Below are 16993 nucleotides of genomic sequence, written 5' to 3' on the forward strand. Positions count from 1 at the left end.
CAAGGCATGAGTGGGACGACTGGCCAGTGGTTTGAGCCTGAGAAAAAGGCAAAGACAAAGAAAAAAGTCATGCCTGGAACTAAATTAATCTGATGAATTCCCACCAATGACCACAGTAGCCCGATTAAATCCCATTTGGTGTTATTGCCAAAATGACAAATTACCAATTTCGATGAAAAATCAGATGCATTTTGTGGAATTCAGTAAATACAAAAACGTGAGCACGTCTTACACTTCTTAAAATACCAAAAAAGTCAGAATATTTTTAAAGTCGAAAAAAGGGTAAAGAAAGAAAAAAGATACAGGTGGCAGTAGACTTATTTCTAGGTCTACTGCATCCCGGAAAACAAAAAGGCGGTGATGGGAGAACAAGAAAATCACGCACACACTACAGAAGACGAAGAGGAAAAAGATTAATTAAAAGCACACAAAAAAGAGGATGCAGTGGAATTGTGGTGCACTGTGGTGGACGCATGAAAAGAACAGAGGGGTGGAGCGGCTGCCTCAGCTGCATCATGGGGGTGGGTGGGGTGGCAGCAGGAAATGTGACAGTAAGAGTAAGGTGGGGGCTCCCCAATAAAAGAAAAACATGCGACATGGGGGTGCTGTGAAGTAGACGGAGGGATTATACTGGAGGTACGCAGGAGGCGGGTACAGAGGGCATCTCCTCACCTTCCACCCACAAAAAGAGAACAGATGGTTCAGGAGTGGCAGCAAAAGAACAATAAATGGCAAAAAATGAAAGTCAGTTTCTGAATTTTCACTAAGGAGATCCGCCAGGTTGGAATCATTAACCTTGGGCATGCTTTTTACAGTGGAAAATGTGTGGATATTGGTTAAATAAAAATAGATGATCTCACCTGGTGTCTGCAAATTTGTTTTTCATCAGCTAAACATAGACCACATCTTGTATGGATTTTGCAGCAAACACAAAGGGCCTGCTTATGCGTTTTCCAATTGAACCCATATACCTCACTCAAGACTAACTGGCCAAGAGGACCCACGCATCACAAACTGAATTGTCTGAGCACTGCAGTACCCAAATGATTTTTTAGGGTCAAGCCTGCGTCGCATGCACTTCGCTAACAGAGACACTTTAGTAATTAAAAAGGGCTCGGAGCCCTGTCCACGTCACGTCAGTGTCTGTCATTGGCTTGTGGGCTTGCCTGTTAGAATCTGCTTGATTTCATTAGTGGAAGGCATGCACATGTCATGCCTTTTCCGGTGGTTAGCCCTCCTCGAGCGCATCGACCAAGTACAGAAAACATGCGAGGCTCGCTGTTTTCTGTCCGGCTCGTGGACTACTTTTTCTCTATTTTCCCAGCGCGATCTCGCTTGGCAGAAGTCAAGCGCTTTACACAGTTAATTGCACTTTTTCGGGTTACGTACATAAATGCACTTTTGCCGATAGGTTAAAAGTCGGGTTAGGAGTTTACAACGCTATCAGCTCTATGCTTGTTTATACTTGTTTTCACATGTACTGTCCAGCAAGTGAGGCTCTCAAGATGATGAACTGCATACATGTGCTATTTCTTTGAAACAAAAGCTGGGCAGTAGAATGCTTTTGCTATACAAACACATAAAAACCTATCAAAGCAATTGTGTGAACCGCTATAATAGACTATGGATGGCACCATTTTTAAATATACCTGGGTATTTCAGTCCTATAATAGGCTACGTATGTCACTCTTACTCCAATGAGAGGGACACTGCAATTAGGCGACAGGGACTAACCAAATTAAGTGGCAGAGTTCACTGAATTATCCGACAAAAAGGGAAATTTTGCAGCATGATAAGGCACATTTTGTGATCTTTTTACTTCATTATTTTGTCACTTTACACATGCTAACACTGCCTGGGAAAGGTTTTACCTCATCAGTAACAACTTAACAACCAAATAGAGAACCAGGCAACTGTAAAGTAATAGTGAATCACAATCTGTGAAAAGTCTCCACTCAATGGCAACATATTTAGCTGCGTTGTTGAGTAACTTAATCCGTTTGACCTAGAATCTTTGTGTGTGTGTGTGGGGGGGGGGGGGGGTTAATACTACAAACTATGCAGACGTGGCCAGTTCATAATTATGCGGAAAAGGTTGTGGTTGGAGAATCTTATAATTCCACTGCCCTGTCCCACTGGATGCTTTACGACTACTTGTTTACTCCTCTGTGTAAAGAGGGTGGGGCAGAGGAAAGACGCATAGACTGAAGACACAGAAGGGGTGTTTGGAAGGAAGACAGATGATTAAGGTCCATGGAAGATGAGGTTTGACGAAAAATCAGAGGAAAGATGGTCAGACAACGGTAGAATGGTTGAAAGAAAAAAAAAAAAAAGATGATTAAAAAAAGAAAGAGGAACGATAGTTCAGGAAAAACAGAGGAACAATTGTCCAAAGGAAAAAGGGGGAAAAAGTTCAGACAGAGGAAAGATAGTCAGACAGAGAGAGGAAAGATTATCGAAGGAAAACAGCAGAAACACGGTCAAAAGAAAACAAAGGAAAATGGTGCAAGGTAAACACAAGAAAGATGGTGGTGGAATGAAAATATAGGAAAAAGGCTAGAACAGAGAATATTTGAAAAAGAAGAAAGCAGGGATATGATAATCTCTGAATTCACATCTGGCTCACCCTGGGAGACACACTGACCCCAACGCCCACTACCTTAGCTAACAGCGCTAACAATTACCTTACTAGTTGCTCACGCGACTATGCAAGGACATCTTAAGGCTTTTGGGGACCCTGGACCAAGCGGATTTTGGGGGGCCCTGTTCAGAGCAGCTTTGGACTTATGATCCAGTCTGAGCTCTTTCATGGCCCTTTGGTCAGGTCACTGCCAGTGCACAGACACATTGGTGCAAATACTAAGTGTGCTTACATCTAATATTCAGGGATAGTGAACACAGCAGCAGCTCACTAATATTACCGTAAATAATCTCCGACACCCTCCAATTTGTCATAGGTGAGGTCATGTTTTGATCCAAAAAGAAACATTTTTATGGATGCTGCTTTGCAAATGGTCTGTAATAGACTCACACATCAACCACATCAAAAATAAATGTAAGGAAAAGGGTAGTTCAAACAATCTGTTTACGAATTCTTCAAGGTCATCAGGGCAACACTCTCTATCAGGGAGGCTCCCTGAGAAGCCAACTCTGCCCTGCCTCAAAAACGTCTCTGCGACTATGGGCTTCTGTTTTGCGCTTTCATGTTGTCCCCCACACCCGCGCTGCACGGCGTTCTCCCAGCCAGAAGCCTGCTCCCCCCTACCTTTACAGTAGTGTCCTGTCCACTCCAGGGACAAATGCTCCATTAACCTGGGAGCGACCCCTCGGCGCTCGCTTTCAGCGCCTCGGCGGCCTTCCTGCCAAAGTTCAGCGCTTCCTGAGAAAGTCCGGGCCGCCTGCCTGATAGCGAGCCCGGCCTTGGCTGCTGCGCAGGAGCCCTTACAGGTGCCCGACCGGGCGCCGACCCCCCTCCCGCTGATAAGGAGCCCCTGGGAACCCCGGCAGGGCCCGGCCGTAAACCAGGGGTGACTGCGAGGTCGGACCACGGGCATCACTGCACATATCGCAGTGTTTATCCGAGGAGGCCCGTCTGCCTCGCCCGGGCGGCCAAAAGTTCACGAGATGCAGCAGGGAAGGTCCACTTCGGGATGCAGGCCCTGGCCGCGCCATCCTTCCGCGCGCGCAGGAGGCGCGGGTGTCACGCAGAGTTTAGCATCCTCACTCCCCTCCACCGCGGGCCGGGGTCACCGGCGGAGCGCGCGCGGCCGCCAGATGTGGACATGTGAAAGTAACGCACTGGTGCGCAGCTGCTCTCTGCGAGCACTCGGATCCCGGGGAGGAAGCCTCCTCTCTGCGAGCCTGGTTTATGTTCCCAACCTGACAGAGTACTCGCAGCCTAGATTTTTAAAAGATGGGGCCCAGGCCCTCCAAGCAACTGGTTGGAAGGACAAGCACCTCTCAGCAAAGTCGTCCACCTGGCCATGCGGCAATGTCACATCTCTAAGCTATGCATCAGTATTAGAAAGGTGACACTGTTTCAATCCCGACACCAGTCACCCTGCATTTTATACTCCAGGCATCTATGCGCTCAGGCCCACGCTCTGGGAGTCTCTGGGCTCAGCCCTACGTTATAGGCATCTCTGGGCTCAGCCCTACATTATAGGCATCTCTGGGCTCAGCCCTACACTCCAGGCATCTCTGGGCTCAGCCCTACACTCCAGGCATCTCTGGGCTCAGCCCTACACTCCAGGCATCTCTGGGCTCAGCCCTACACTCCAGGCATCTCTGGGCTCAGCCCTACACTCCAGGCATCTCTGGGCTCAGCCCTACACTCCAGGCATCTCTGGGCTCAGGCCCACCACTGCAGGCATCTCTGCGCTCAGGCCCACCACTGCAGGCATCTCTGCGCTCAGGCCCACCACTGCAGGCATCTCTGCGCTCAGGCCCACCACTGCAGGCATCTCTGCGCTCAGGCCCACCACTGCAGGCATCTCTGCGCTCAGGCCCACCACTGCAGGCATCTCTGCGCTCAGGCCCACCACTGCAGGCATCTCTGCGCTCAGGCCCACCACTGCAGGCATCTCTGCGCTCAGGCCCACCACTGCAGGCATCTCTGCGCTCAGGCCCACCACTGCAGGCATCTCTGCGCTCAGGCTCACACTGCAGGCATCTCTGCGCTCAGGCTCACACTGCATGCATCTCTGCGCTCAGGCTCACTCTGCGCTTAGGCCCACCACTGCGGGCATCTCTGCACTCAGGCCCACACTGCGGGCATCTCTGGGCTCAGCCCTACACTGCGGGCATCTCTGGGCTCAGCCCTACACTGCGGGCATCTCTGGGCTCAGCCCTACACTCCAGGCATCTCTGGGCTCAGCCCTACACTCCAGGCATCTCTGGGCTCAGCCCTACACTCCAGGCATCTCTGGGCTCAGGCCCACCACTGCAGGCATCTCTGCGCTCAGGCCCACCACTGCAGGCATCTCTGCGCTCAGGCCCACCACTGCAGGCATCTCTGCGCTCAGGCCCACCACTGCAGGCATCTCTGCGCTCAGGCCCACCACTGCAGGCATCTCTGCGCTCAGGCCCACCACTGCAGGCATCTCTGCGCTCAGGCCCACCACTGCAGGCATCTCTGCGCTCAGGCCCACCACTGCAGGCATCTCTGCGCTCAGGCCCACCACTGCAGGCATCTCTGCGCTCAGGCCCACCACTGCAGGCATCTCTGCGCTCAGGCCCACCACTGCAGGCATCTCTGCGCTCAGGCCCACCACTGCAGGCATCTCTGCGCTCAGGCCCACCACTGCAGGCATCTCTGCGCTCAGGCTCACACTGCAGGCATCTCTGCGCTCAGGCTCACACTGCATGCATCTCTGCGCTCAGGCTCACTCTGCGCTTAGGCCCACCACTGCGGGCATCTCTGCACTCAGGCCCACACTGCGGGCATCTCTGGGCTCAGCCCTACACTGCGGGCATCTCTGGGCTCAGCCCTACACTGCGGGCATCTCTGGGCTCAGCCCTACACTCCAGGCATCTCTGGGCTCAGCCCTACACTCCAGGCATCTCTGGGCTCAGCCCTACACTCCAGGCATCTCTGGGCTCAGGCCCACCACTGCAGGCATCTCTGCGCTCAGGCCCACCACTGCAGGCATCTCTGCGCTCAGGCCCACCACTGCAGGCATCTCTGCGCTCAGGCCCACCACTGCAGGCATCTCTGCGCTCAGGCCCACCACTGCAGGCATCTCTGCGCTCAGGCCCACCACTGCAGGCATCTCTGCGCTCAGGCCCACCACTGCAGGCATCTCTGCGCTCAGGCCCACCACTGCAGGCATCTCTGCGCTCAGGCCCACCACTGCAGGCATCTCTGCGCTCAGGCCCACCACTGCAGGCATCTCTGCGCTCAGGCCCACCACTGCAGGCATCTCTGCGCTCAGGCCCACCACTGCAGGCATCTCTGCGCTCAGGCCCACCACTGCAGGCATCTCTGCGCTCAGGCTCACCACTGCAGGCATCTCTGCGCTCAGGCTCACACTGCAGGCATCTCTGCGCTCAGGCTCACACTGCAGGCATCTCTGCGCTCAGGCTCACACTGCAGGCATCTCTGCGCTCAGGCTCACACTGCAGGCATCTCTGCGCTCAGGCTCACACTGCAGGCATCTCTGCGCTCAGGCTCACTCTGCATGCATCTCTGCGCTCAGGCTCACTCTGCGCTTAGGCCCACCACTGCGGGCATCTCTGCACTCAGGCCCACACTGCGGGCATCTCTGCACTCAGGCCCACACTGCGGGCATCTCTGCACTCAGGCCCACACTGCGGGCATCTTTGCACAACTGTAGTCTTGCCCTGGTGACATCGCTATCTCATACTTCTGACCTCCCTTCAGTCCAGTCGTCCGGGAACCCGCTTTCACCCCCTTGTTACCCTCCCCTTCAGTCCATTACAGTGGCTCTTCTATGGTTGGCCACAAAATGCAGCTATTTGACTGTACGCTGCGAGCCTTATTCTTACAGAGGGTTGGAATCAAATTCTTGCATAGAGTCTCTGGTAGGACTCGCTCCAATCACATTCCTCACAATCCTAATCTTTTTTCTTTGCCTTACTCATCAGGTCTTATTCTCCATCCGCTCCTTTCATCCTCTGTCTCACTCCCCTCCTAAGCATTTGAAGGCCTGAGTTGGACATGGTCCCTCCTAGCATTAATTGCAGTCACACCAAGTTTGGTTTCAGTTGGAGCCACACCCTTCTGGGCGCAGACTCTTCAGTGAGCGAGAGGATGAGTTGCGTGTTGTCCACGTAGGATATAATGTTGAGTCTATGGGTTCTGACTATGTCAGCGGGGAGTTCATGTAGGTGTTGAATAGTGTGGGGCTGAGGGAAGATCCCTAGGTACGCCGCAGATGATGCTCTTTGGTTCGTCGGAGAAGGGTGGTAGGAGGATTCTCTGCATTCTTCCTGTAAGGAAGGAGGCGATCCACTTGAGGGCGATGCCAATGCTGGTGACTGATGGCCTTCTCCAGGACTTTGGCAAGGTACGGGAGCAGTGAGATGGGTCTGTAGTTTTTGATTTTTCTGGGTTTGGCGGAGAGCTTCTTCAGGAGGGGGTCTGATCTTCGCGGGTTTCTATCAGTTGGGGAAGGTCGCCTTAGTGATGGAGGCTTTGAGTATATAACTGAGTTCTATTTCTATTTCCTTGCTTCACAGGTTGAAAACGCGATGGGGGCGGGGGCGGGTGGGTGCCCTAGAGTGGATGGATGTCATAATGGTTGAAGTGGTATGTGTAGTGAGCAGGGTCCAAGTCATGACTGCTTGGCTGATGTACGGGGGTGGGTCAAGGTTGTTGAGGTTGACCTCGGTAGGCTGGGGGTCGAAGTTGTTGTAGATGGTGGCTATCTTGCTCTGGAAATAGTCCAATTGGGTGTCACAAAGTTCCTGGGAAAGGCGTATCGTGTTCTCCGTGGCTGAAGGACTGGAGAATTCTTTGACTATGTTGAAGGATTCCTTTGTGCGGTTGGTTATGGGTTCAATGTGGTTCATAAGGGCTTCTCCCAGTGTCCTTGATACGTTGGTGGTAGATTTTGAGGGTTGATTTATAGGCGGATTAGTCTGAGGTTTTCTTGGTGCTGCGCCATTGTTTCTCTAGTCGTTAGCAGTTGTGCTTTATGTTTCTGGGGTAAACCAGCTTGCTTGTCTTGAGGCTTTGTTGGTTTTGGCTGGCTTCATAGGTGCGACTGTAAGCGCATTTGGTGATCCAGATGACAAAGTTCTGGACGGTCTGCTCTAGGTCTGGCGCAGCTTCGAGCTGGATGGTGCTGAGGGCCTGCATCCACTCGGTCTCCATCACTTTGTTTCAGCTGCAATGGAGGCGCTGGGGAGCTTGGTGGTGCTGACTTGTGTGCCTGCGATGGTGAAGTGGACAATGGAGTGATAGCACCAGGTGAGTTCTGTGGTGTGGCTATATTTGACTCTGTCTCTGGATGTGAAGATCAGGTCCAGTATGTGTCCTGCTTTGTGAGTGGGCTCAGTGACTAGTTGGGTGAGGCCAATGTTGTGAATGCTCTCCAAGAGGGTGCTGCTGGCACCGTTGGGGTTGTCAAGATGGAAGTTGAGGTCACCGAGTAGGATGTAGTGTTTGGAGTAGATGGCTGGGAGGCGATGAAGTTAGCAATGGTGTTGCAAAAGGTGGGTCAGGTCCCGGGGATCAGTAGGCGAGGGTGCCTCGGATGGTCGTTTGAGCATCAGTTAGAAGTTGAGGTGTTCCATGATAGGTGTAGGGTTGTCTTTGGAGGCGATACATCAGATGGTTTCCTTGTGGACGATGGGGATGCCTCCCCCTGTTTTTTGTGCAGTCTCGGTGTATCATCTTGTAGCCGTTCAGCGTTGTGATGGTTATGTAGTGGTTTGAGGAGGGGCTCAGCCACATCTCAGTGATGAAGATTACATTGATGGCGAGGGTGGTGATAGTGTCCCAGATTTCTGTGGCATGCTTACAGAGGGATCAGGCATAGAGTAGAATGCATTTAAGCAGATCCAGAGCACTCAGTCTTCTGAGGACGTGTGGCAGAGGGTCATGTGTTGACAGGTGGTCCTTTGTTGGAGGAGAAGTGGTAGTGTTGGGAGGTGAAGGGTCCTTCAGTTGTGCTGGGGAAGGTAGTGCAGCAGTTTATGTGGAGTCTGGGGTCCAGGGCTTGGAGCTCGATGGAAGGAGGGCCAGGGATCCACAGTTTTTCCTCAACCGTTTAACAAAACCTACCCACCTGGGTCTATCATAAATGATGACCATCACTTTCTTTTCTGTGTCCCTCCTCCTTGGACAACCTTCAGGTAATCTAGGTCTAGTTTTCCAAGCTCTGAGGATACTGGAATGGTACCCCTAGAGAAGTGGGGTTGGCGTTGGGAGGTTGCTGGTCATGTTGACGGAGGTGGTCATTGATGCACATGATTCCTAGCACTCTACAAAACAGTTTTACAGGGACATTCACAGTCTCCTTCCTTTGGATGCAGTGTTTACTGCATAGTTATGTTTTTTTTGCATTAGCTATTTAATTTGCGGCATAATTTGCATATTTTAGCAAAAACATTATTTGTATCTCAAATAGATAAAAAACTGACCCAAACCTCAGAATTTGCATTCTTAACCACGTAATTTAGAAAACTTTGCAGCATAATTTGGTCATCTGTGCCATATGATCCTAACAGCCCTGACAATGTTAAAGCTCTGCAGAGTAACCTGGGGATGTCAATATGATGATGAAATCCATATTTCCAGTTCAACTGTGAATTTTGGACCGTATTTCACAGTTTCCTAAGATAGGACTTTTCACACTAATATATTTTAAGCAATAAAAACACAAAGACATGTTTTTCATATACAATTGTAAGTGGGTAACTGAATACCAGGGATATTCTTCACCACTATCTTCTGAGTGACATCAGGTACACCAAGAGAGCCAACCACAACCAGTCCATGATGTAACTCAGAAACAGAGGGGAAAACAGTCCTGTTCACATTTTATCCATCTATAATTTTATGTTGAGTATGGACCCCTTAAATTATTGCTCTGTTTCCCACTTGTACGCAGGGGCAGAGGGGTGTTAGGGAGCATTATATATCATGTTAAAAAAACTTCAATGTAAAAAATAATAATATTAACCTGGACTAGGGCCACCCATCTCTACATACACCCTTCCCTCAAATAAAATAAATAAATATATGGTCTTCTGTCACACACCCTCACCACCCTCTGTAAAACCCTCAACCACCAATTTCCAAATATTAAAAGAAAATAGCCTCTGACACCCACCCACACCACCCCAAAACCGAAGTCAAAACAATAGGCACCTGTCTGCCTGCCACCCACACACTCCACCCTCTGAACCATTTCACACCCTCCAAGACCACAAACCATAACTGTGTTCTCCACTCTCAGACTGAGAGCAGCGAGTCAGTAGTGTGCCACTTGTGGCTCTTTGAGAGTCGCTTGTAAGTGCAGGTCGACTTCTCACCACAACACGGGTCAACGGAGATTCCGCTCACACAGAAGAGAAGGTTGATGGTGCAGGAACAGCACAGCCCACGTTCCCCTGGTTCCTTTGAGTCCATGGAGACCTGGAGAAGGCAGGTGAGCCTGACAACCACCATTCCACAGTGTGGTTGGATCTATGAAGACCGAGGGAAATGGTGGAACAAAAGGGGAACCAAACTCTTCCCCTAGTGAAGTCACAACAGTGGTTAACTGCTTTGGGTAACCGCTGTTGTGACGTCACAACAGTAAGTAGCTGAAACCCAAACAGGTTGCTCACAATAAAGTCTTCCTATGGAAGCCACATACAACATCTATGTATGTGCGTAATACAGAGATTGTGGGAGTGCCCTATTAGTTACGGGATAGGTCCCACTTTCATTGAAAAGCCATTTTTATTTGTCTTAAAAACTTTGGTGCAGTTCTCCAAATCTGCATGAAACGTCAAAAAGGGCATCATACGCTACATGGCAAATCTTACGCACATTAAAAAAAATAGGAGCCACAAAGTGACTTTTTATCATTTCAAGTCCGATAGTAATCTTTGCTCTCTGTGGTTGAACGCAATTACACCAAACTTAGAAGAAAAGTAGATCTCAAGGAAGTACCTCAGCAGCTGAAGGTGGCTGCTAGGGACACCAAGCAGTCATTAGTTTAATGTAAATTGCATAGGAACGTCCTAAGCAATTAATTTGTTTTTGTGTAAAGTGTGCCAACGTCTGCTGCAGGGACAAAACACTAATGTTAACAGGTGATGGCCACAATCAACAGTAGACTGCACAATCCGGCAACTCAAGCATCTTGGAACTGCATGTCTGCTTGATAGATACATTTACTTCAAGCTGAACCTCTTGAACACATTTTCACCAATTTGCTTATATACAAGTGAAAATGTGTAGAACGTTCACTTACCAGAACAGAGTATATGTGTAGACATCGGTACACTGGAGAGAAATCCACCAAGTCATGAGCAACAGGAACCTGTCAAAGATGAAGAGAAAGATATTAGCTTCTCAGACTTTAGATGAGGTGAAACAGCTAAATTAGAAAAAGAACGTTATTTCAAGATTTGTAGACACAGGCCACACCGATTTAGTTACTACAGTATGCCACAATAAAAAGAGTACGTCATTCATTTTTAAAGGTATAGCTCAGGTCACTGAAATCCTCACGTATAGGGTCAGGCTGCCTCGGACAACAATAGATCTACATTGATAAATTCTGAGAAGTGTCCACCTAATGTTAGACATGTGGCAAAACTTTCTAGGCCCATGGCAATAGTATCCATTCATGCTGAAAGGACTTCTAACTCTGTATGCGTACTGCTGAGGTGTAACTAATGAGTGTCTTGTTACAGGAAGGCCCATAGAGTTGAGGTGCTCAGCATAAGCTACTGAAAAGAAATTTTAGGGGCCTCATGTTTTTTTTTTTTAAACATGTTACCCACAGAAATGTATTATCTTTCTACCTTTACCATAGCAGGGTGCTCAGCACTGTGAATAGCAACTTCAAGTTGCTAAGGCTCCAATACTACCAACACTGCTCATCTCAGTTGTGAAGGGCAATCATCTGCTAGAAAGGGCTCCAGTCTCTGGAGGAAAACAGCCAAAGGCAAAAAAGACTTCAGGAAGTTGAAACAGAAAACAGGACCCAGGATTAGACAAAGAACTTCAAATGGTGGAAACATGATTCTCAAGGAGGACTTGGAACAGCTTAGCTGCAGAAGCGAAGAACACATTTCACTAATCCTGCACTCACGGTGTCCATTCATCAGAAGGGTGGAGGAGTGGAATTCTGACAAAAGGGATCTGTTAAATAGGGTTTTTAGTTGGAATATATTAAAAGGTAGGATGCAACCTTTCAGAAGGCAGGCTTTCAAAGTCAGAAGGCCACAGGGTTAATGTGTTTAACTATTACAAAAGGACCACAATTGCAATGTCAAGACCTGACTGGTAGGTGTTGAGCTGGGAGAACTTTTGAGGACAGCCAAACTTTATCTCCTGTCTACAACTTAGGGGCTGGTCTTCTTTGAACATCTGCCTTCTCTTTCATGGGGGTCTTGGAGTCAAGGAGATTTTGGGCTATCATTTGTCTCTCCAAATCAGGCTTCTCAAGAACATCATTGGATTAAAGAACTAATGGAATAATTGGTGGGGATGAACAGTAGAAGCAGATATGAAAACCTGAACACAGTAAAAGGGAGACACTTTGGTGGAAAAATGAGTGCCATTATTGTAAGAAAACTCAGCCAATAGTAGAGGTCGAGCACAATTGCTTTGAGTTGCATTACAAAAACATCTCTAACACTGCTCTGAACTCTGATTGACACCCTGTCTGTCTGGTGGTCGGAGGAAGAAGAACCACTTCCAAGGTTGGGAAGAACTGCTGGAAACAGGACCCTGAAGAAGAACTTGGAACAGCTCAACTGTGGATGGGAAGAACTGCTGAAGACTAGTACAGCTGCACTGCAACGCATTCTGAGACTAAACTGAGGTCTTTTGTAGGAAAACTACAGAAAGAGTAAATTCAGAAATTCACATGACTATCTCCTTGCAGGATTGGGAAAAACACCAATGAAAACTATTCCCTCCATCTTAGAACAGTAAGCAAATACAAAGAAGCAGCAGGACTGGACACCCTAGAATAAACCCAAAATAAGGCTTTTACAATATTGCCATTCGCTGCTTTTTGGCTGCTGACAAAGCAGGGAAGCTCTGGCCCTTCCCACCAGCCACAAAGGAGAAGTCACTCCAGTGGGTGAAGCAGAGGTGGAGACAGGACCATCTACAAGGAGAGGTGTTCATGCTCGAGAATGAGACACTTCAAAGCCCTGAGGATACTTGACAGCTAGCCCCAAATGTTCTTCCATGCCTTTCAATGTCAGCAACCAGGAAGCTATTGAGATCCCGTCCCCCAGAGCCACGTTCTCCTTAGCTGCACCACAGGACCCACTGGTGGCCCGTGGCATACTTTTAAGAAAGTGCCCAGAGTTGAAATAGCATTCCGAGGATGCCAAGAAGTATCAAAACCAGAGAATGAGGACACAATACACTAAGGAAAAGTGTCCATGCTGCCTCTGAAGCAGACTTTCACCGGATCACTGCAAAAGATAAACAGCTGTATAAACCAGATTTTCATCAGGTTAGGGGATTGAGAGATGCACGAGCAAAGTGGAGGTAAGAGCAGATAACACTTCTGCTGTGTAAAGAGTGCGGAAGATCTGGCTACAGGTGTTGGAAGTAGATGTGTAGGGGTTGCTGCTGTACCTCTAATTGTCCCATGCTGGAGTAACAAGGATGCCTTAACAGTTTGTTTTTATCTTGTTACATCTGCTGTGCGTTCAAACACAGAGGTTAAATATCAGGCTTTGTTTTCTGACATATTTCTGCTTATTCTTTTCACATGGAGATTGATGACTTTTCTTTCTCTGACTGTAATTTTGTAAAGCAAACTATGTGATAATCTTGCCTGCCATACATGCGGAGTGAAAGGGAAGGGTACAGGATGTCTGTGTTTTTTCACAACAAAATTTAAATACTTGTAAATGAACTGTACAAATATTTCAAAACATAACACCCATTGAAAAGCACAATTGAAGCACATCCTGTGTGCTTGAGTGTGATGCAAACAAATGTTTTAATATGATCAAAACAAATCAAGACTTTACTCTGTGATGCACTAATGATAAATACTATCTGAAACCCCATACGTTCTCTATCATTTGTGGCCTATATCGTTTTATCACTAAAACTGTACGTATCTGCACAATTGGTGGCCATTTCAGTGGAAAATGTGCTGTCTGTAAACGACAGTGCGCTACCATACGATGCTTTAGCATATTTTTGCAACAGTGTCCTTCAAAATGCACCAAAGGCTACATACCACACCTTTACCACGCTCATGCAGAATTGATGTGGCTCATTTAGTACACATTTTCTTTGTGTGACGCTTAGATATTTCATGATCCCCATTTCTTTAGTGATTTAGCATTGATGGCAGCACCCCCACTCTGAAAATTGTTCCCGCACAACTGGTTCTGGCTAGTCTCACCAAAGGGACTAACTACCAAGAGCCCAATATAATGGCTAGCCAATAGGCTTACCAAGATCACTACCCAGAGACAAGTATACCAATGCCTGTCATAGCTCCCAAAACCCTAGGTTATATAATTTTAAACTTGTGCAATTACAAAAATAGACAGATTTATTTATATTGCAAACTAAATTTCTAGATAGAGGTAAGACTGCTAAAGTACTATAATAGGCAATTCATGTTTTCCATACTGAAAAGAACTTTAATATCTACTTCAGGAATGTCTAAAATAGTGCTAAGATAGCGGACTCCATGCCACAGTTTTATGATGACCACAGACCATGTGGAGTAGCCACATTTTAGGTACATTTTATGTAAATTGATCTTCCATAGACACTCAAAAGATGTCATGGATACAGCCCCTAAGATGATTATCAGTCATATGATCACAATTACGCATCAGACGTTTTGCATCTTTATATAAAAATAGCTATTTATATTTTTAGTTAGAGCTGGCACACTGTCAGGTAACAGTAGACATATAAAGTGGTTAATTTGTGAAGAAAATAAGTGCTGGGGCCCTTGTCACTAGGCCACTGCAGCTTGCACCACGCTTTGCCCCTGCCAGCTCTGCCAGCGACAGTACCAACACAGCTACTAAGCATCATACTCCTCCAAAAGTGACAATTCAGACTATTCCAGGTCTCCAAAGCTATAAGAGTGGCTTGGGAGGAAGATATTAGTCATTGGAGGGTATACTGAATTAACAAACAACTGCTGCTATGCTGTGTCTAAATTAGAACAACAGCACCACCATGTGGCAGACTATCATAAGTGCCGCAGATGACAAAGTGCCAGTGCAAAACACTGGAAACCACAGGCTCAAATTAAGCACTGGAAACAGGTTATGTTACTAAAATAGAACAATCTTTTTTTTTAAATATTGTTTCCCTGTTTGTTTCAGATCTTTGAAATATAAAAATGAATATATGGTTTGATAGAAACCGAGACAGAAATGTGAACTGGCTTTACTGGGGATGTTAATCTATTAATCACAGACAAGTTTACCTTCTCTGGTGGTTCTCGGCACATCGCAGCCAGGACACCATCACATTGTGGACTAATAAGTGGAAAAAATAAAAATCAAGGCAGCAGGCCTTTTCCATCTATGCCCCCAGGATCTGGTACACCATCCCTCTGTCCATCATCACTGCCCCAAGGTTACTCCAATTTAGGAAAGAGCTGAAGACTTATCTCTTTAAAGAACTACATCACAATGCCTCAATAATCTACAACCCAGCTACCTCTCCTATCACTTGTTGAATTTATGCTTGTCTTTAGCCCAGTACAGTACACTTCTGTCTTTTGGCTAGGTTTGCGCTACAGAAATACAACTGTACATCCAGCTCCTCGTTGGTTTGAGACAATGCTCTCTTCCTTGCCACTCCATTACATTCAAATGTTTACAACTGCATTTTCTTAGAAACACACTATTGTTAGTGAAGTCACAAAACCGTTGTTCAAACCCAGGACCCTAGGACCCAAAGTCGGCAATTAAACATATACACCATATTTGCTCATGGTATTTATTACCTCATCATCCTCATCGTCATCCTCTACGTCTAGGATGCCAGAATCCTGCTCTGACATAGGGCTTGTACCATTCAAAGGGCTTGAGCCAGCATCTTTTTTGGATTTCTTCATGAAGCCTAACTTTGGCTGATGGGACAGAATTTTGTCCAGGTTCCTCTGCTGCTGAGCCTAGAAGAAAATCAAAATAAAGATTAGATTGATTGGATCCATTATAGATGCTCATTAGTTACCACACCTCCAAGAGAGAAGCGTTGTGCCACAGTGGACTTAGTTAAGTACCTCCAGTCTGAACTACTAGCGATGCTCTTTGGAAAACCAGACTCCTGCACCCTGCTTTGTCATGCATACACCAGACCATACAGCCACCACTGTGACAGCTTTCAATTGACTTACAGGAGCCTACTTAAATGCATCCTGGTAAATGCACATATACTAACTAAATGCCCTATCTACATGGTAACTAACCAGCCTGATTCCTGTCACAAACATTCTCCAAAAAGAAGCAAACATGGTCTCCAAAAAATACATCAATTTATCCCATACATGCCTTCCGGATCACAACAATGCTCTAAGGTTTATCAGTGGTTATGCCTTTCCATTTCAAGAGTTAATCCAAATCATCTCAACAAAACCTTTATCAACCATCCAGATGAAAGTGTCAAATATACCAGCTATATCATCACATCAAATCAATGTGACAAAGATGCATCTAAACATAGCATCCAACCCCACGCCGAACAACTGACTACAAATCTAGAACAAAAGAAACAGCAAAGTCTTCTCTGGCACACGCATCCTCAAACATACTGTTCTACACAAATCAATAGGTGTCTATCAAACCACTGCCCAATATAATCCATCACTAAACTATATATTACTCTACTCTAAATTTATCAGCTACTTTAACTAACCGTAAAGGACCCCAAGATTCCAAAAGGACTAAGGGGCCCTGAAAATGGAAGGAATGCGCTACACAAATGCACATAATATAAGCACAAGGCAATCACTTCCCACGATCATCAAATTCATCGACAACCATTAAAGATGCCCACAGGCCATCCATTCTGCTAAGCTTGTTCCAAAGAGCCTTCTGACCCTTCCCAGGAGACTGTGCTCAGCATACAGTCATCCCTCTTTAATATAGGGAATTAAATCATGCAATGAGGGGAAAAAATATGACTTTTGAACTCTAGACTTCAAACTTAATTCGATTGCGAGATAAAGGTATAGCATTATAGTTGGGCCAAATACTTTTGTCTTAACATCCCAAAAGTCCAATCAAATGCATCAAAATGTGTGTGCTGTCCTCAACTGACTCTCTTGATTCAGTTATTGCCCAGAGTGGATTT

General features: G+C 47.0%; 1 protein-coding gene across 2 annotated transcripts in view; it reads right to left on the bottom strand.

Moving 5' to 3' along the window:
- Positions 1-16993, bottom strand: part of EXOC6B (exocyst complex component 6B) — a 1319737-nt gene that overhangs the window by 976911 nt on the left and 325833 nt on the right. For both annotated transcript variants that reach the window (XM_069205590.1, XM_069205592.1), the window contains exons 7-8: positions 15645-15812; positions 10932-11000 (exon numbers count right to left, since the gene is read on the bottom strand). In XM_069205590.1, the coding sequence (XP_069061691.1) occupies positions 10932-11000; positions 15645-15812 (237 nt within the window). The remainder of the gene's footprint in view (positions 1-10931; positions 11001-15644; positions 15813-16993) is intronic.

This window comes from Pleurodeles waltl, chromosome 1_2, assembly GCF_031143425.1.
Source record: "Pleurodeles waltl isolate 20211129_DDA chromosome 1_2, aPleWal1.hap1.20221129, whole genome shotgun sequence".
NCBI classification, from domain to species: domain Eukaryota; kingdom Metazoa; phylum Chordata; class Amphibia; order Caudata; family Salamandridae; genus Pleurodeles; species Pleurodeles waltl.